At 34.2% G+C, this 21,647-nt stretch overlaps 1 protein-coding gene across 7 annotated transcripts in view; it reads left to right on the forward strand.

Moving 5' to 3' along the window:
• The window catches only part of rg (A kinase anchor protein rugose), a 211,871-nt gene that overhangs the window by 120,073 nt on the left and 70,151 nt on the right, over positions 1–21,647 (forward strand). For all 7 annotated transcript variants that reach the window (XM_017179737.3, XM_070288013.1, XM_017179730.3 and 4 more), the window contains exon 3: positions 21,138–21,242. In XM_017179737.3, the coding sequence (XP_017035226.1) occupies positions 21,138–21,242 (105 nt within the window). The remainder of the gene's footprint in view (positions 1–21,137; positions 21,243–21,647) is intronic.

Here is a 21,647-nt window from a genome sequence, read left to right on the forward strand (position 1 = left end):
CACACCCATATACTTTGTAAAATATTTTCCACATTTTTCTCTAACCAAATAATGTTTTTCCTTCTTTTTTTTTCCAGGTGAGTTTTTGCCTTCGTCCCCTGAAGATAATGAAGAGTAAATGACCAACAGATTTACAAATCTAAAAAGAGTAGCCAGGTATCTGGACAGTTTTGTTGATTAAGGATTTTTGATTTGGGGGGGTTAATAATTTTAAATATTTTATATAATTTATATATACATTTGAGTGACATTAATTAGTTCTCTGACATTTAATGTACACTCTCTGCCACAATTATCAGTAAATGTAACAAAAGGCAACACGCGGATTGTAATTTTTAATTAACAGAAAAATGTAACATCGTTTTGCAATCATTTTTTTTTTTTGTATACACACACACACACATATTCTCTCTCTCTCAATTTACTTTATAATTTTTTTTTTTAATTTAATATGTTTGATTAACGCAGAGCCAAGTCGGTCTCATTTATAGTCAACATACGGGGGCAACGGTGCGTATGCGTAATATTAAACCAATTAGTACTCTGGGTCCACAGGGTCAGAAGGAATTAATGTGTGTGAGTGTGTCTACATCACATTTTATTTGTATTTTTGTCCTGATGAGCTTCAATTACATTGCAATAGGAGCCAGGATATTCGATATTCATTTTGGCAAAGTCCTTCTAGGAATCCATTATATTTTTGACTTAATTTATTTCTTAGTTAACTTGACACAATGGCTTGCAATTTATTTTTAACAATGAGCTTAATGGGTTTTTTAATATAATTTAATATTAAAAAAATGTTTTTATAAGTTGCTTAAATTTTGAAAATTCTGTATTTAATAAATATTAATTAAATAATTTAATATAGTTAATTATATTTATTTTAAGACTTTTTTTAACTAAAAAATTTATATAAAATCTGATTTCACAGCTTTCTTTTTAAATATTTAATGAGTAATAATTTCTAAAATTTATATTTTAATATTTATAATAATTTTTTTAGGTTGCATACATTTAAAACTTTTTTTTATTAAATTAATATTAATTAAAAATTTAATATACTCAAATATATTTGTTTTTTTTTAATTACAAAATTTTAAAAAAATCAGATTTCACAGCTTTTTATTTAAATATTTAATTTAATTTAATTTAATAATTTTATTAAAATATATTTTTCTTTTTTTCTAAATTCAGAATCTATATTAATGATATTTTATTCTGTTTTAAAGGAAAAAAAATCGTTAAAAAATTATTTTTTAAAGAATTTAGATTTTGTTTTCAGCGAAATTAATTATTTAAAGAACATTTATACAATATGTTTTTATTTTTCCTAAAAAAAAAAAAAATCGTTCAGCTTGAAAAAATTCCCCTATAATCCTTTGCTCCAATAGCTTTACCCTATAATCCTTGAGGCCATAAATATGGATTGAATGTCCTTGTAATTTGGCATTCCTCCTAAATCAGCCTGCATTTTTATGTCTGTCCAATGCCCTGTGCCCCGAAGCTTAATTGCAGGCGCAATATACACAGATATATATGCTATATATGGGAAATGCACTTAGCACCCAATCGGTGTTACACCGAATCCTCGCCAGAAATGGAGCAAGGAAGGCATGTCAGGGAGGGGAAAGGGGGAACACACAGTAAAAGAGACAGAGATGGAGACCGACATCAAGCGCCTGCGGCAATTGCAGGCCCATTAAAACTGACACATTGCGATTGCTTCTCCCCTTTCTGTATATTTTTTGTTGCTGCCAAGGCTGTACAAAAAAAAAAGAAGAACAAAATTGAGAGAAATGTAAAAAACACAGACACGCCCAGGGGCAGAGATGAAGATATAGTCAGTCACTTGGTTTTGTAATAAACAAGCAAGTCGCCAAGAGGCTTACCACCTATTAGCTTAGGAGATTTCATTAAATTACAAATATTTGATTTATTATTAATTATTTTTAAGTATACCTTCATTTCGCTCAGTGTGATCAGTCTCGCGCATTCGAAATCAGCGAGAGACTTTTCACGCATCGTTAATTTCTCCCCGAGGCCGCGACACAAGTGCCGTCTCTATTTCCTCTTTGCCAGCTGCCATCAGTTGTTCATTCATTCAGTCAGTCAGTCATACAGTCAGCCATTCAGTCAGTCATACAGTCAGTCGTACAGTCTGTCATTCAGTCAGCCATTCAGTCAGCCATTCAGTCAGTCATTCAGTCAGTCATTCCCTCATTCATTCATTCAGTCACTGATTCATTCATCCTGTCAGCCAGTCAGTCGCGCATTCAATCAGCCTTTGCTGGCTGCTGCCGCCTATCGTTATAATGATGTTGCCGTTGGGTTTCATCCTTAACACACACACACACACACACACACACACAAACACTCAGCCAAAGAGTCGTGATTTACTTACTTTCCACACCCGCCATTTTCCATCCATTTTCCCGCCAGCTGTCATCCGCTTTTCTCTTTTGGGTTTTTTTCTCGCCGCTTTTTCCCCTGTGTTTGGAGTGTGTTTGCAAATTTAAATGTTGCACAAATATGAAAAGCAATTTACATAATATCCTGCCAAGTGTAAAATGATTGTCAATTCTGTCTGTGCCATTGGGAAAGGGGAACAAGGATTGGGTACTGCTCTAACGGTAACAGCGGAAGGGGAATGGGAGAACTGGGGAACCGGAAACGGAAAGAAACCGCACTAACCGCCGACTCGTTGGCACAAGCCGACCGTTGAAAATTGCGGCTTTAAATCGTTTCGATTGATTTCAAGTTTTTCCTTCGTTTTTTGGCTTATTTTTCTTTTTGTTTTTCCCTTGGTTCAATTATTCTTGCAGGCATTGGGATAAATAGGGGTGATAATATTTCCTGATTGAAGTTTTAACGCCAAGGCATAAATAAGGGAAATAAGGCCAAGGAAATGGGCAGCTTTTGGGAGTTTTTTTTATAAACTGAAAAATATTGAAAATATTTTTTAAAGATAAAAGTAAAACAAGAAAGGCAACTAACTTCGGGAAGCCGAAATTTGTATACCCTTGCTGTTTGCCATAGGATCTGTCATCTAATCAAAAACCGATAGCTAAGCCAAAAAAGCATCAAATTCAATTCGGAAAGCTTTTCTGTGCTAGTATTTTCTAGGGTAACAAAACTGCATACTAAATTTCAAATTTAAAAATAATTGAAATTTTTTCCAATATTTTTTTGACGATTTCAACCATTTTAGGACCTCAAAAATTAAAAAAAAAAATTTTAATTTGTTTTCTCCTAAACATGGCTAGATCGACTCCGCTTTTTGTGCTGATCAAGAATATATATGATTTATGGGGTCGGAAACGACTCCTTCACTATGTTACACACTTTTGACTAAAATTATAATACCCTGCAAGGGTATAAAAATAAAATGAAAGTTCTAGGGAACTTGGTTCCTTTCCCAAACTCTTTTTAATAAATCCCAAGTGAGCCTTAACTTATGTGTTGGCTTAAATCGATTATATCCTGTGGATTTTATTGACATCATATTTTAAAGATGGCTGAAAGGCACAGCACCTATAACCACCCCCTGCTCTCACCCCTTCATCCCTCTCAATCAACCGAGCCCACGTCAACATTTTTGGAATTGATGATGTCGACGCACATTATGAGGTTCAATATCCTGGATAATGTCGACAAATTGCGCAATATTTGCGCCAGACTGCTGGAGACAGCCAGAGGAGCAGGAGGAGGAGCAGGAGGAGGGTGGAGTACGTTTCTACTGATATCCTTAAGGACTCTGTGGGGTGGCTCTCAAGTGTCCTCCTTCACGACTGCTGTTGCTGCGGTCAAACATGATTGATGAACGCTAATTAATGTGGCGGGCCTTGTCTTCGCTTTCGCCGCCGCCGCCACCCCGAAATTCGCTCACAAATTGTGTAATTAATTCCCATCTCAAGTGTCCTTATAATTATGACGCACACACACACACAACGCACACTCCACGCAGGCCCAGACTCACGACTCAATACCCGCCGAAAATTGAACTCAATGACCGAAAAAGTTGTACCTTTGCGAGGGAGAGGGTGACTTTTCTACTTTATAAAAGGTCAAAGATAAGCTGAAAATAAGGGGGATAATATATATATTTTAATTTTTAAAACAGTATATAAAATATTACTATTACTATATTCAATACTTATACATTTTTTAATCGAAAACTTGTTCGTTTTTGAAGGCTTCAATGTGTTTAATTAGTTAAATTTATTCCCTAAAATTTTCTTGGTAATTTTTACTGGGCTTTTCCTGGTTTTTTTCCGGCTCCTTCTTCTGGAATTTCCCCAAAGGTTTTTCCCTTGCAGGACGGGTTCTCACCTGCGAACGTGATGCTGGGAATCTATGCAAATTTGCATGCACTCCTCCGAGTGCGGCAAACATGCACAAACCAGGCTAAACCCTTTAAAATCCCCCTCTTGGAAAATCTACCCCCCCCCTCCCCCCACCTTTGGAAAATCTCTCCCGGTGGAAAACCCCTTCTTGTTTCCGTTGCTGCCAGTGTTGTGCATCATCAGCAACCCAAACAGAATCGTTGAGGTGGCTTGTTCCACTCGTGTTGCTGTTGCTTTTGTTGTTTGCTTTTGAGGCCTTTCAAGCACTTGCTTATTATGCAGTCACATGTGTGTGTGTGTGTGTGTTGTGTGTGTATGGGTTTGTTGCCTGCGGCACAATTTGAACAATAAGTTGGGCCGTCTGTGAAGCATTCTGTCTGCACTCAGCCGTCTGCATTTCAAAACTTAAACAGTTTATTAAGCACAAACTGAAAGCCCAAAAAGCAAATAAACACACGCACATATGTGCACTAAAAACAAAAACGAATTACTTCATAAATTTTGTAAGTTTTAAGGAGTTAAGATATTAACTTTTCCAAAAGAAATACAAATGTTTTGTAATTTTTTATGTTTTTTTTCTCGTATTACTTTCCTTTTACTTCTTTTGTTTTTCTTTTAAAAATATATTTTTAGTTTACCCTAATTTCTTAAAGTGTACTCTCACTATTTATTGTTATTGAAGTGTAAAACTTGATTAATATTTAGAGAAAGTGGAAGAGCAGGTGTATATGGCTAATCATTTATCTAAATGGATATTCGAGGGCCCTAGTTATTTAACATACATAGGCCATCTTAACTCGCTATTCTCAATTTAGAAGTACTCGTCTTTCCTTACTCGTCTCTTGTCGTCTGTTTACTTCTCTCTTTTTACTCATCTTTTCTCTTTCGTCTTTTCTTTTCACTCGTCTCTCCTTACTCATCTCTCCTCACTCGTCTTTCCTTACTCGTCTCTCCTTACTCATCTCTCCTCACTCGTCTCTTCTCACTCGTCTCTCCTCAGTCGTCTCTCCTCCCTCGTCTCTCCTCACTCGTCTCTCCTCACTCGTCTCTCCTCACTCGTCTCTCCTCACTCGTCTCTCCTTACTCGTCTCTCCTTACTCGTCTCTCCTTACTCGTCTCTCCTTACTCGTCTCTCCTTACTCGTCTCTCCTTACTCGTCTCTCCTCCCTCATCTTTTCTCTTTCGTCCTTTCTCCTCACTCGTCCCTCCTCACTCGTCACTCCGTCACTCGTCGTCTTGTATTGTTGCACGTACATGTCGTAGACTTTGTCTTTTGGATAAAACTTCACTAAAAAATGAGCATGGCATGGCGTTGAGCATTTAAACTAGCTACAAAAACACCAGCAACACCTAACAAAAATTTTTGCCGGCGCCGCCGCCCCTTTCACCTACGTGATTCGCATGCACAAAATGAACACGTGTGTTGGTGAGGTATGTATGTAAGTGTGTGTGTGTGTGTGTGTGTGGTTGCCAAGACAAAATGCGGCTAATGTCCCTTTTTTTCCCTTCTTGCTTTTGCTTCCTCTAGTATTTTTTGGTTTTTTATTTTTTATTTTATTTTCTCATTTCATTTTTTTTTTCTTCTGTGGGTTTAGATTTACAATTTACAGGGGGCAACGCGTGTTCACATACATATATATATATATTTTTTTTTATGCAATTCTTTGTTGTGGTTTTTATGGCACTCGGGTCCTGCAAACTCTGCCCAAATAAAATGAAGAAAAAAAAAGAAAGCCAAGGAAAAAAAAAACGGGAGGAGAAATGGCCAACGCTTAAAAGTGTGCTACAATTTTTGCTCAGCCACTTAGATGTCCTGATAGTTGGCAGAGAGAGAAATATAGACAAGTTGTAGTAATTGTTAATAATTTTGTTTAAATAAAATTAATTTGGATTTAAAAGATTAAAATATTAAACTTTAATACATTTAAAAAATAAGTAAAATACAAGAATTTTTCAGCTAATAAATCTAGTTTCAAGAGAATCATTCCAAAACATGACACATTTAAGTATTAATTTAGTTTTCATATATATTCTTTTACTTTAAAAAAACATCTACTTAGGATAGAAAAACTGGCAGAGACGACGCCACTAGTTAAACAAGGAAACTTATTTCGTGGCTGTCGCTAATTTGGCCTGGCATCAGCCGCAGCAACAGCTAGCGCATAATAATTGCCTGCTCGCACAAGACTCGCTAATTGGCAGCAATTTCCCGGCTTCCATGTTTCGGTGGCTTTTCTGGATTTTCGGTGGGGGGGGGGGGGTTTGGAAACCCCACCTAGGGGGTTAGTAGGGTGGGGAGAAAGCAGCTCAGTGGCTGAGCCAGTGGTGGTGTTGTAGCTCCCTCTGCGGTGTCTAGTTGGAATTTCGGTTTTCAGCAATTAGCAATAAACTTGCAGGCCAAGAAATCGCGGTTTAAGATAAATAATTAAAATATTTAAGGGATTTTAAGCGATTTTTATACCCTTGCAGGGTATTATAATTTCAGTCAGAAGTTTGCAACGCAGTGAAGGAGACGTTTCCGACCCTATAAAGTATATATATTCTTGATCAGCATCAACAGCCGAGTCGATCTAGCCATGTCCGTCTGTCCGTCTGTCTGTCTGTCCGTCTGTCCGTCTGTCTGTCTGTCCGTCTGTCCGTCTGTCTGTCTGTCTGTTTCTACGCAAACTAGTCCCTCAGTTTTGAAGCTATCTGAATGAAACTTTGCATATAGTCTTCTATATGCTCTCACTGCTATATATGTCGGAACGGGCCGGATCGGACGACTATATCATATAGCTGCCATACAAATGTTCGATATATTTTTCGAAAAAAAATTATAACTTTGCTGTTTTTCAACATTTTTGCACCATTTTCAAGATATGGCCATTTTATATTATTTCTGAATTTTGGTAAAAATTTTATGAAAATCGGACGACTATATGATATAGCTGCCATAGGACCGATCAGGAAATTAATAGGAAAAAAATTATAGCTTCGTTGTTTTTCAACGTATTTTTATCTACTCTGAGATATAAGCTTTTTTTATTATTCTAGAATTTTGGTATAAATTTCATAAAAATCGGGCAACTATATCATATAGCTGCCATAGAAGCGATCGGTAAATGCATAAAATATGTAAAGCTGGGAATGTAAAACGGTAACTGTCAAACTGTAATCATAATAAGTATAGGTAAAATGGAATGAAACTCTATAATATAAACATCAAAACCAATCTGCAAGGGTATACAAACTTCGGCGTGCCGAAGTTAGCTTCCTTTCTTGTTAAAAAAATAAATAACTTAAAAATTCAAATAATCGCCGATTAGCATAAATAATTAAATTGTTTTAAAGGATTTTCAGTGTTTTAAAAAAATTTTGTATACCTTATAATTTTTATATAACTTAAAAGTATATAAATTATATTAAATATATATACATATATATATTTTATTATTTTAAAATTTTTTAGAATTTTTATAATATTTTTCCTATATAATTTATAAATAAAGTGAGACAAAGGACAAACAAGTAAATTATAACACATACTTTTGCCACTGTTTTACCTCCCCTTTCCCTTTTCGCTTCCTACTTCTGACATTTATGTTGTGTACAGTGGAGTGTGGAATTGTTGTTTTCGAGGCTGGGGTGGAGGAGGTAGCAGAAACTTATGCCAATTCATTAATTAGTCTGCCACTTGCCACGGAAAAGCAGCGACAGCTTGACAAACTTTAACCCACCAGGTCTCTGGAATTTTTGTTCGCTTTTTGCTTTTGTTTTTTTTTTTTTTTATACACAAAGAAAAAATATATGTATTATCAGAGTAAAAGAAATTATTAAAAAAAAAAATAAATAAATCTTTAAATAACTTAACAAGTTTAAATAAAAGCTTTACCTTTGCAAAAAAGAAATTTGTTGTTGTCATTAAATTAATTTCTTAAAATATCCTTTAAAAAAATGTAGTTAAAAAGTATTTTCCTTAAGAAAATAAACAAAATTTGTTACAATTTTCAATACACTTTTTTTTAGGTAAGAAAAATTTAGGTAAAAATATATAAAAAATATAAATATAAACATAAAATATAAAATATAATTTAATAAAATTCTCTATTCATATTATTATTAATATTTTTAAAATTATTATTTCGATATTTCAAAGTTATAATAATATAAATATAAAAAAATAAATTTGAAAATATAAATATAAAAATTTAAATATTAAATATAATTTAATAAAATATTCTATTAATATTTTGAAAATTATTTGTTCACTCTTTTAAAGTTATATGCATTGTTTTTGCCAGTGTAGGCGCCACATGTGCTGCTGCTGCTCCCGTTTATTGTGTACATTTTGCCACGAAGTGTGTAACTCGATATGACCTTCTACTTAATAAAGGCTCTTCATATTGCCGCACTGGACTTGAGTCCTGCGTCCTTATTGTTGCTATTGCTGTGCCTTGACTTGCCATATATATATATATATATATATATTCTATATTCTATATTCAATGCGCGTGGCCTTATCCAGAGCTTGGGATGCACGACGCAGGACGCAGGGCGCGCGTTCTGCTGTTCATCGCCTCAAGTTGGTTCAGTTTATTTGATTAGTTCGTGTGTGTGAGGGATATTATATTGTGTGTGTGTGCTGTGCGTGTGTGTTGTGCATGAGTATGTGTATGTTTGCCAGGCCGATAAAGTTTCAGCAGCTGCAAATATGGCAAACAATTTCACAAAGTGGCCAATGGCAAAAGTTTGCCACTGCCAATCGTCTTATTAGCTAATCGTTGACTTTGTCCATCGCCATCTCTGTCTTATGCTCTCCTCCCTCTACCCCTCCCCCCCGCTCATTTGGTATTATTTTACTTTCTTTCTTTTCTCATTTGGCACCTAATTAGTTGACTTGTCCAAGCAACTGAGCAGGGTCCAGAAAATCTCATTGGATTTGTCTTAAATTTTAGCCTTTTGGCTTTGCCTTCAATTCATTTACTTCAATTAGGGCAATTTTTTCGTGATCCCCTTATGTTTAGTTTCAGTAACATAGATATAAATATAATAATAAATTTGATTTAATAAATATGAAAGTTATTAAACGATAAAAACATCTTTTGTTAAGCATTTTGAGTTGTGGATAAAACTTAAATTGTGAAATAAATACTTGTTTTTAATTGAACTTCATTTAGTTTGCCTTTTTTTTCGTTTAGAAAGAGAAACATTTTAATATTTTAAGCTTCTAACTTCACTCTACTTTTATTAAATTTAATTTAAAATTTATTAAATTTATTTAAAACATTTTTCTTGCTTATTTTAATATTAGATTTATTTTTAAAACTTAAATTAAGAAATAAAAACTTGTTTTTTATTGAACTTAATTTTGTTTGCCTTTTTTGTGGTTTAAAATATAAATAAATTTAAATCTTTTAAGCTCCTTTTATTAAATTCTATTAAATATATATTTCTTTTTTCTTATATCCAAAAAATCTCACCATCCTGAAAAAAAACCATCACCAAGTGGTAATAAGCTTGAGCCTCCTTTGGAGTTTAGGATAAGATTTTCCCCTTTTTCACTCAGCACCAATGGAAAAATCTAACCTTATCAGGCCAACACCATCTTCTTGGCCCAGCTTCATCTTGGCTTTATGTATGTGTGTGTGTGTGTGTGTAAGTGTGGGTCTAAAGGGATGTGTCCTTATCTAAGGCAACACATCGCAGTCTCGTTCACTTGCAACTTTTGTTCAAAATCTGCTCCAGCTTTTCTTTTTTTGTTTTGGGTCGGAGGTGCGCTAAGGATATTTTCCTTTGGCTTTTCATTAAAAAGTCTGAGCCTATCGGACCGTGTAGATCTTTTAACTACGAATAGTAGCTGGCTCCAAGTAAGGGTGTAAGCTTTTACCTACTGTGCACTGGGAGAAATCAGAAATTTTAGATAAAAAGTTTAGCTACGAGTAGGATCAAGCGATATAATTTGAACTCTAAGCTTTATAAATTATGTTTTCTATTAAAAGTCATCAAAAATCTATAGTTTTCTTTAAGTTTCCCAATTTTTGTTTTTATTTTCTGTGTACGATTTGGTGTCTTTCGAGAACTCCTCTTGGCCTTCTTTTGTTACCTTTTGTCTGTGAGCATAAAATTGTCGAGTTGTGCAGAAAATTTTATTGCTGAAAGGTGCTAAAATGAAAAGTGCTGATGCCAAATGCTAATGGCACTAGGGGGTGGTATTTTCTCTACTTTTTTTTCCTATTATTTTTGCTTCTTATATATATATATATTTTTTTTTTTTTAGATATTTTTCTCCCGCTTCCGTGTTTTCCTTTTGGCTGATAAACTCAAGTTGCAGCTCCCATTTCTTGGCACCTTTTCCTTTAATTATTTAAATTAAAAATTTTCTAGGAGACAGCCAGCGAGTGTGTGGGTGTGTGTGTGTGTGTGAGTTGAAGTGTCGACTGGAGCCACTTGGCACAGTTTTCAATCTCCTAGTCACAACGAAACTGGCGCGTTTAATTAAGCAAAGTGGCCACCATTTTCCCCGCACACACTTACACTTACACTTTTCTGCTGCGGCTTTTTGGCTTTCAAGAGTTTGTCTCGTCTTCTCCTGTACCCTCGCCTGCTTCCGCTTTTCAGCTTCATCTTTGTATTTTTCCTGCTAATTTTGTCTAATTTCGCAAAAAGGGCGGCAGAGGCCGTTGGCTTTTGGAGATATGGCTTTAAGGCAGGAGATGCCTTTATTTTCTTCTGTTTTTTTATTTTTTAGTATTTGTTGTAAATATTCCATTTCTTTTGTCTCTTTACCTGTGTGTCAGTGTGTGTGTGTGTGCTTGTGGCAGCCGCCATAAAGCCTTGCCACTCCAATTGCAGCAAGGAAGTTGCAAAGTGCTTCCTTCTGCCTGCCTTTTTCACTCGTTTGTTTTTTTTATTATTTTTCATTTTGGCAGCAAAATGTGAGTGCATTCTGTGGGGGGTAAACAAAAAAACGGGTGAAAAAAGGTGGGCGTGAAAATGGGCAAAGATTTTTCTTATTTTTCGGAAAAGCTGAAATGGCAGCACTTAAAAACAAAGATATTGTACGTACTTGGGTATTCATTAAAGTAAAAATATGTAAAGGTTTATTTGTAGGTAAAAAATAAATAAATAAAAATATTAAAAATATTCTAAGCCATTTTAAAATGATTTATTTATTACGTTGTATATTTTATTTCTTTATTTATTATTTATTATTCATTAAACTTAAATATTTAAAAGTTATTTTTTGAAGAAAAGCCTAGAAGTTTAATAAAAAATTACATTAAAAAATATTCTCAGTAATAATAAGATATTTTAATAATATTTCTTTAATTTATGTTTTATTTTATTTATAAAATCTATTATTTATTATTCAAAAAAATAAAATAATACTCTTAAAAAAACCCTAAAATATGAAAAACTTTCTATAATTAACCTTTGTTTACTATCCCCTTCAGGGCCAAATTAAACTGCAGAAACCCGACTTTGCCTTGATTGCAACCCCAAAAAAATGCTCATCAATAAAAATAAATAAAACCTCTATGGCCGCTTGCCAGATAAATATCCTGTCATCTAATTTGTTCTTATTCAAGTCCCTGTTTCGATTCCGATTTCGTTTTCGATTGCGATTTCTCGATTCCAATTCCAATTCCTGGCTGTCTCTTGGCCAAAGTTCTTGATGAATTGCGGTCGAAATTGTTGGCAACAATAACAAATGCATTCTTGCAGAGAGAAAGAAAGATGTGTTCTTCTTCCTGCTTTGCCATTACTTGTATTATTTTTTCGCTCTGCTAGGAAAAGAGATTTTCTTAATTTTTCATTTTGTTGTCTTCTTTTTACCGCGATGTGTGTGTGTGTGTGTGTGTGTGTGTGTGTGTGTGTGTGTGTTTCCTTCCCTCTTGGCTCTTTGTGCTGATTGAAAAGCGCAGTCAAGCAGTACTTATCCACCGCACTTCCAAAATTGAAGCAAGAAATGAGCAGGTAAAGAAAAAAGGAAGATATATATATATATACAAGTGGAATTTTTCGTTATTATCCAGGAGTCGACTAGACAGCAATCAAGACAAGTGCAGGTGCTCGTTCCATCAGCACATAAAACCCTGCTTCCCCTCTATGCTTTCCTATTCTAGCTTCCATTTTTTTTTCTCATTTTTTTTTTTTTTAAATCATATTTTACGCTCAATTATTGACGTTCAAAGTCGAGAATGTCGCAGACAATGACAAACTAATGGCCGCCTTGGTGGTGGCTCCTCCTCCACGACTGGGGGATGGCAGTCAAGTCAATGTCAAAGGACAAGAAGAGGACTGTCATTTGGCACTTAATATCTCAGCGTTGCTCGCTTTTCCCCGGCTCAAATGACAATTTGTAAAGCTTTCAATGGGAGCAGCCTATATAAAATATATATATGTATGTCAGAGCAAGGCAATATCTTCTCCCAAGAGGGTGGGTTTTTGCCTGGCTCCTTGGAATTCTGTTGGAAAGGTGCCTCTCCCGTAATCAATCACTCAATCAATCAGCAAATAATATGCAATGCAATTTCTCGTCTCTACAAAATGTTTGCCAGCCAAAACTTCCGCTAAAAGGAAGCGGTGAGAGGGAGGCTTCGAGGGTGTGGGGGTGGCTTCCTGGTTGGTTACTGGGGCTTGCGGCTTAGGGGTAGGTGGTGGGGGCCAATCAAGTGAGAAGGTAATAATTGTAAGCCTCGAACGTAAAGCAAATCAAAGTCTTTGGATGCCATGGGGAAGGCCAAAAAGGATATTTAGATGATGAAAAGGAAGTGTACACAGGAATTGGCCGGGCAGAAAGAGGAGTACGAAAAAAAAAGAAGAGTCTCAGGATCTCATTTGGAAAATATACGTTTGCCTTTCATTTGATGTCTAATTTTGTTTCTTTTTCTTTTCTTGGCTAAAAACGTTTCTGGAATTGTAGATTTTTGTTTGTAATTAAAGTCAACAAGCATTTGCATTCAATAAATCAACAATGTCAATTTATTCAGCAATAAATTATTAGGAAAAATATATAATTATATAAATTCACCAACATTTTTAATAATTATACCTATAAAGTCTCGAATAAATGTAACCTTCAATTTAATTTAGTCATAAATTCACCAAAAATTTTACGAATAAATTTTAAAAATTTTTCACCAATAATTTTCAACAATTCTATCAATAAAAGCACCCATAAATTCTCGAATAAATTCAACCAACAATTTAATTCAGTCATAAATTTACCTATTATTTTACAAATAAATTCAAAAATTTTCACCAATAAAATCACCAATAAAATCACCAAAAATTTCAACAATTAATTCACCAATAAAATCACCAATAAAATCACCAATAAAATCTCGAATAAATTCAACAATTAATTCACCAATATTGATTTTTAAATGTATTCTTATTTACCTGCTCGATGCCACTTGGTTATCTGCATAAATTTCCATTCAAAATGATATTTTATATTTTCTGAATTAAATTCATTGTTTTGGATTTGTTTTATTCGAGAAATAAATTTGGCAATGACCAAGCAGCTTCTCTGGTGGCACAAAACTTCGATGATTAACTTTTTCGATTAACTGAAAACTCACACAGATACAACACACACACACACACACAGACACACACACGTGCGCGCCCAAGTATGCAATGGAAAATAGCGAAAATAAGCAAGCAAACAAACAAACAAACAAACAAACAACAAGAACAACCAGCAGGGCCAAAACTGAAAACTTTTCATGGCGATAAACAATTTCCAGCGCTTTCTGTGCTCAGTCAACCTCCCCTCCCCTCTGGTGTATGTGCCTGTGTGTGTGTGTGTGCGTGTATTTTTATGGCATAAATTTATTTTAATGTCTATGCTTAACAATTTCCCAGTGCAGAGTCCCTTGCCCTCCTGTCCACTGGACTATACACTCAATCAGCTGCTGCCTAGCCAAAGTTTGGAACATGCCACGCCCACGCCCACGCCCATGCCCATGCCCACCTCTCCCCCTCATTTCTTCGCCTTTTGCCGAAACGAACTTTTGCATATTGATAAGGAAAAGCCGAGAGGAGCAAAAGCTGTACCAGATAAAACAGATTAAAGCCAACAGGAGAACAAAAAAAAAAAAAAGCCCCCCAACCGCTGAATGCCAAAAAAAAAAAAAAGAGGAGCTATGGGGGGATATGGTAACCTGAAAACAAGGCTGGTAATCGATTGGGGACACATTCTTTTATTGAGCACACAAAAAACCAAAATTTTCGATTTTAATATATATTAAATATAAACGGAAAAATATATTCACCAATTAACTTATACAGTCACTCATAAACTTCTTGCAAAATGATCTACAAAAAAAAAAAAAAACCCTTTTAAAATTTACCAACAAATTTACTATTATAATTTCTCCAATAAACAAATGTATAAATTCACCAATGTTCCTATAAAAAATTTTACCAATGTTTCTAAAAAAAAATCACCAATGTTCCTACAAATAATTTCACAAATTTTCTAAATAAATTTACTAAGAATCACATAACACTCAACAAATTGAAGTAAAGTAAGTTGCCATAAAGTGGAAATTACTAGCAGATTTACCAATGTTCCTATAAAAAATTACACCAATGTTCCTATAAAAAATTACACCAATTTTCATTTTATGGCAACTTAAATAAAGTGAAAACTATCAGCAGAATCAGTTCATTTTTAGTAAATTCACCAATAAACTTCTTAATAAATTCACCAATTATTTTGTTAGTAAATTCCCCAAAATTTCAAAAAGAACAATAGCTTTTATTTGGATAAATATAATCTTAATATAGTTGGAATTTGTTCTCTGTGCCGGCATCTCTCTCTCTCTATTCCTCTCTTCATATATATCTATCTTTGTTTATTGTTTTTCTCTGCCATTTCCTCAATTCGGCCTTTTTCCTGGGAATCTGATTGATGCTTGTCAGTCAGGCAAATGTGTGTGTGTGTGTGTGTGGAAAGCCTTTATCAATGCACGGAAAATGGGAGGTGGAAAAGTAATAATTATAGGAGGAATGTTTAAGCCAAAGGCAATTGTTCGTGATGATAAATGATGTGGGAGTTTTTGGATTTTGGCCCAGGACTTGCTTCCTCCCAGTCCCAGCGTCATCAATAATTTCTCCCGGGCCCAGGAAGCAACAAAAAACAGAAGAGATATATATATAAACAGGGTATATCCAGACCCCAATGGAGTCACAACTAATGAGGCCATCAGCCGGTCGGAGTTGCCGCAATGCCAGCTGTAAAATATTCAAATAGAACAATCAAAAGTAATCTACCAAGTTGCTTTTGGGAAACCCGCAAGGAGGTGCCAAGAAAAGCTAAAGAAAATAAAACCATACCCAAAAAAAAGAAAACAATAAAAACTTGAGCAGGAAAATTTCCCCAACGAGCAATTTTTTTGTTTGATTTTATTTTTTTTTTTTTTCGTAAAACAGAAATTGAGTAAGGAACACAAAAGAGGCAAAGGGAAACCCAAAACCAAAACCGAAGCTTAAAAGTAACGCTTCGAAAAAAAAACCCGAAACTGTGGCAACAATTTTTACGTACAAGTATGATGATAAGTTGGGGGCAGGGGGAAACCCCTCTGAGAGAGAGCCTGTGTACTTTTCAAAACTGTTTTAAAAGCTTAACCACGAGAAAACTGCGAATATTCCCTAATGACACACGAAGAAGGAAAAAGGAGTGGGATGAAGGTGGGTGCCTTGGAGAAGTCGGAAAATTTGGCACACAAAGCTGAGGGGGTATTGTGTGAAAGGTTTTTGCCTTTCTTCGTTTTTCCGTGCTTTCTTTTTCTTTTTTTTGCGGGCTCCCCAAATGGTGATGAAGGCCTTGTCTCTGAAATAAGGCGAGAGGAGAGGAGAGGAGAGGAGAGGAGAGGAGAGTGTGAGGAAGTCTGGCGAGAATAGTCAGGGAAAAGCCAGAACCGAACAGAGAACAAAACGAAACGCATTTTCCCAAGCAGGAACAAGTAAAATTGGGAATGAGAAAAAGCCCCGTTTTTCCCAGAGACCTGAGACTCAATTGCTGTGAATATCTGCATAGGCGTAATCAAGATTCTTTGGGGGAAAAGCCGGAAAATGGGAACGAAAACGAAAAAAAATTACTAAAGAGCTGAAATAAATGCTAAATATAAGCTTTAAATAAATATATATTAATTTTTGGGGACTTTTAAAGTGAGGATTAGTGTATTTTATATTTTTATTTAATTTATTTTGCTTAATATTTAAGTTTAAAATATTTAAAAAATATTTAAAATATTTATAAAAGATATAAGTTTAAATATAAATTTTTAAATGCAAAACATTGGCGAAAAATAATTATATATTAATTTTTGGATATTTAAAGTGAGGATTTTGGGTATTTTATAATTTTATTTTATTTTTTTTGGTTAATATTTTAGTTTAAAATTAATTTTAACATATTTTATTTATAAAAGAAATAATAATTAATTAATAAGAATTAATTAATATAAATGAATAAATTTAAAGCTTAAAATAAATTTAAATTTAAATTTGTAAAGGAAAAACAAAATTATTTGTAAAAGAAAAATTAAAATTAAATTAATATAATTATTTTTAATTATTTACTTATATTTTATATAATATTTAAAGATATCCTAAGTTCATAATTTCAATTTCCAAAAACTAATTCCTTACGCAATAAAGCTTCCCCCTATCTTACTCTCTTTTTTTATTTAAACAAAAAGTTAGGTCTCCCTCAATTACAGTTTAACTAATATATATATATACATCTCCTTCTCTTTACCCTGAAATCAAATTGAATTACAAAAGAGATAAAGCCAACTCGATAAAAAGTAAAAAAAAAAAACCATAGAAAGACAGAAATTTCAGTCTCATTGTAATTTTTACACCTTCACACCACCATTTTCCTTTTCCACTGTTCACCTTCATCTCCTGGGAAATGCCAGTGCCACTTGAGGAACTTTTAGTGCGTCTCAATGCGCATTTTAAATAAAATAGAAATTCAATTTACTTTAAATAAGCGACAAGGTGTGTGCCAGGTGGGTGGGGATAACAAGGTGACAACCGGGCGACACGTCAATGCCAGAGTTTCCACAGCTTTTCCGCCGCACAAATGAAATGTAGAAAATCTACAAAAAAAGAAAAGGAAAACAACACGAAGTAAAAATGAAAGAAAAGCAAAAGAAAAGAAAAAGTTTTCTTATTTTTTTTTTGCCCTACTAAATGAACTTAAAATTGACTAAATGTGCTAGAAAAAAGGTGCGAAGCTCCCGGGGGAAGATGCCCGGAAAATGCCAAGTAAAATCGGATAAGAGGGGAGTGGAAATTGAGGGATGCGAAGAACAAGCGACGAATATAATTAAGCGGCGTTTAAAATGCTTGTACTAAGACACGCGGCGGTGGCGGAACAGGCTGAAAATTGTGTAGAGGCTGCGTTAATTGTGGGGGTGGTAGGCGAAACTCGAAAAACTTTCCGCAAAGTTTAATTTAAATATGAATGAGCGTTTTTCCACCAACCACCACCCACACACCCACCCCTCCCCTGGCGTCGGCTACTTTTCTTTTCATTTTCTTCTTAAAATTAAATGGACTTTCTCTGTGACTTGAGTTTGCGGTTTCAATTCTAGTTGAATAAATGCTTAATAAAATTAATGGTTGTGTTTTTAGTAAATAATATAATTTAATAGTAATACTAAAGTTTAAAATATATATTTTAAAACTTATATTATATTTTATATTATTATGTATTATATATTATATTTTATAACCAAGGTTTCCTAATTACAAAATGATTTTCGCTGAAACTATAGCTCAAGTTCATACTTTTCTATAAAATTTATTCCTGGAAAATAAGGAAAATCCTTTCACAAAAAGAAAACTGGGTGGCTGTTGGCTTGCCTTGTTTTTCCAAAGTTACTGCCTCTTCTTCTTTCTGGGGGACTTAAAGGGGCATTATAAATTGCTACCTAATCCAACGGGCTTAGAGCTGCTCTCCTCTCACTGTGTTTGTTTTCATTGCCACGATGATGGTGGTGGTGGAGGATGGATGCAGGATGGGGGGGGAGGAGGATAAATCCAAGGGTGAGAAGTCTCCGGCTTTGATTTCACAACAGATTTACTTGCTGGCCATATTGTTGCCTGATTTTCTACCTCGTCTCTTCGCCTTTGTTGTTGCCAGGTGATAAGGCAAATCGCATTCGCTGTTCCGCCGGTCGCCATAAACCGCAGAAAAGGATCAAGGCTAAGGACTTACTCTCTCTCTCTCTCTCTTTCTCTCTTAGTCCCGGGTCTAAAATCGCGTTTTTCGCATAATTATAAAGCAGCTTTTCGAGTGCACTTTCCACACACAAAAGTAGTAGAAAAAAATTATTTATATAAAAAAAAAAAAAGGAAAATGATGGTGGCGCTGGGTGGGTGTGGTTGGTCCATTGATGGCCAGGCGCCAAACTGGCGGCCGCCACACACCCTCAGAAAAAAAATACGCAGAAACGAGAGAAAAACTGCGGAGAAAAAGGCGAGAAAAACAAACAAAAACAGACATAAATACAGTTGGGGATTTATATCGCTTTCTCTATGTTTGTGTCTGTGTGTATGTCTGTGTGTGTGTGGAAAAGACACTTGTAACACTTGTAAGATAACGGGAAAGCATCCTCCCACTCTTTCTTTAGTCTCCACTTATCCTCTCTCCTTTTCGCTCTAATCAATTTATTGAATTTATTTTTTTTCTGATTTTATTAAAGCGCGCAAAAAGCATTGATAATAATAGTCAAGAAGAAAAACGGAAACGACTATGAGATACCTGGTATGGTTATACGAAATTATAGAAATTGATGGGATTTTATATTGTAAATAAATATTTATAAAATATACATTGGTTTCTTCATCAATTTTATTAAAATTTAAAAAGGTTCTGGGTGTCATAATATTTTTTTCAATTTATTTTCTTAATTATTAACTCGTTGATCTATTCTATTTATATGGATGATAAATGATTATTTATTTATTAATATAAAATTTAAAGTTATTAATATATTTAAAAAATAATTGAAATTTTTTTTGGTCTTTATGATACTCGTTAGATCTATTCGTTATTATTTACTCGTTGATCTTTTATATATTTATAAGGATTATAAAAATTAGAGAGTTTTCTAAATAATTTTCTATTTCTTAATATTAAATTTATAATTATTAAATAATATATTTAAGAAATAATTAAAATGTCTGGTTTTTATGATACTCGTTAGATCTATTCGTTACTATTTACTGAATATTTAAGCTTACCCTAAAGAAAAACAATTTTTAGACAGCAAAAATAGATATATATATAGATATATATAATATATATATATATACATTTATTGACAGCTTCGAAAAGGCTCAAAGGAAGTGGGCGTGGTCCTGAAATTGTCACTGGTCTGAAGCAAGTGGATTTCGTTTGGCGCCTGGCATAATTAAGTTAGAACCTTTTTTGCCCACCGCCGCCGCCATCGTTTTGTGACGGACTGGAGGGTTTTTCCCCTTGGAAAACAACCAGTTTTTCACATTTCTATTGTTGTTGTTCTTGTTGGTGTTGTGGGTGCTGCTGCTGCTGCTGAAAGGACGCTCTGATTGCTCCTCGATGGCTAAAGGATGTGTCTAGGACACGCTCAAGCAGTTAACACACTCGACTGTACTTAGCCCTAAGCCCACGGAAACTAAAGGCGGCCTAAAAATATATATATATATATAAAGGAAGGGAGGGGGGGGTGGCGATTGGGATTACCAAGGAGACGAAAAAAAAGCAGCAAATGGTTTGCTAAATGATAATCCCTTTTCCAAAAGGAAACTCTCTCCATGGGCGATAAGAAAATGGGTGGATAGATACCGTGTCCCCTGGGGGGGAGGTAGTATTTAAAGTCAGATCATCATCCATCAAAGAGAATTACGAGACGAGAAAAAAATCTCCAAAGGCAGCTAATTTTTTTTAGTTTTAAATATCTTAATGGATAGGTTTTTTTTTTTGAATATATTTTTTGTATTCTTTTGTAATATATAAATATATATAAAAAAAATTCTCTATGTGTGTTCTAAATGAAATTAAAAATTTAAAAACCTCTGAGTCCCCAAAAACTACTAAACCAACTAAATATTTCAAAACACATTTGATTAATTTCTCGAATTCTCTGAACCTCTGAACCCTTTGTAATTACATTACAATTGACTTTACAGTTACAAAAACTTGTGTAATGCATTTTTATTTAGGAAAAGTTTCTATTAAAAAGTTGAAAACACAGCTGCAGTTGATCAATCAAAACAAGCCGATAAAGTTTTGAAACTTTTTGTGGTCTAGATTCCATTTAAACATTGACTTTTATACCAATCCATGGATTTAAGCCCGTGTGTGTGTGTGTCTCTCATGGTTTTCCACTCAAACTTTTGTCAGTCATTTTCCATTTTCTCCTTTTCCTGCCGGTGTACCCACTAAAAAAAAAGAAATATATATATATATATATATCACACACACTCATCCATTATTTCCAATTCAAACTTTACCAATTACAAATCTGCTGCTGTGCAAAATGTTGGCCGTCAACTTTTTGCATATTTTCCCCACAGATTATCCACATACAAACATAAAACCCAAAAAATGCTGCATATAAAATATATATCTGTGTATTTAAAAAAAAAAAAAATACTTAAGGGGAGAAATGATTTCCCACTAATTGTGAACATTTTTCAACGCTCTCTTCCCTTATTGTTTACACAAAATCCTGCTGCCGCCTGCACATTTAATTCATTCATTCATGTATATTTTTTTATTTATTTCGTCTTTTTCAGCTGGTCGGCGGTGAATTCGATATGGAATTGAATTTTGTGATACAGGATGCGCAGAATATCAAACATATGCTGGAGCTGCTGGATCATTGTCCGCCCAATTTGCAGGTGAGTTTTTCTATTTCTTTTTTTTAACAAAAAACAAACAATTGTCAAAGTAACTGCCCAAAAATCCCTTGAATGTATATGTTGGTTACTTTTTAATAGAATTTAATTCGATTCTCGCTGCGGCATCAAAGGAAATTAACAACAAAGAGGCGTGGCTGTCGAAATTGCGCGTAATGAAAACGCAACATCAACATGAAATGCCTTTCAGCCCTCTGTTTTTTTTAACCCGTTCTGAGCTTTGCTTCTGGTTTTCTTACATTTTTTTTTCCTCTCCGATTTGCATATGAATTTGTGTATATATATAGAGAGAGAAATGGCTTTCACAAAGTTTTTTATAGAATTTGTAATAATAAATGCGAAAACTCTCATACAGAAATAATTGAGGTTTTTTAAACATCTTAAAAA

Source organism: Drosophila kikkawai, chromosome X (assembly GCF_030179895.1).
Source record: "Drosophila kikkawai strain 14028-0561.14 chromosome X, DkikHiC1v2, whole genome shotgun sequence".
NCBI lineage: Eukaryota > Metazoa > Arthropoda > Insecta > Diptera > Drosophilidae > Drosophila > Drosophila kikkawai.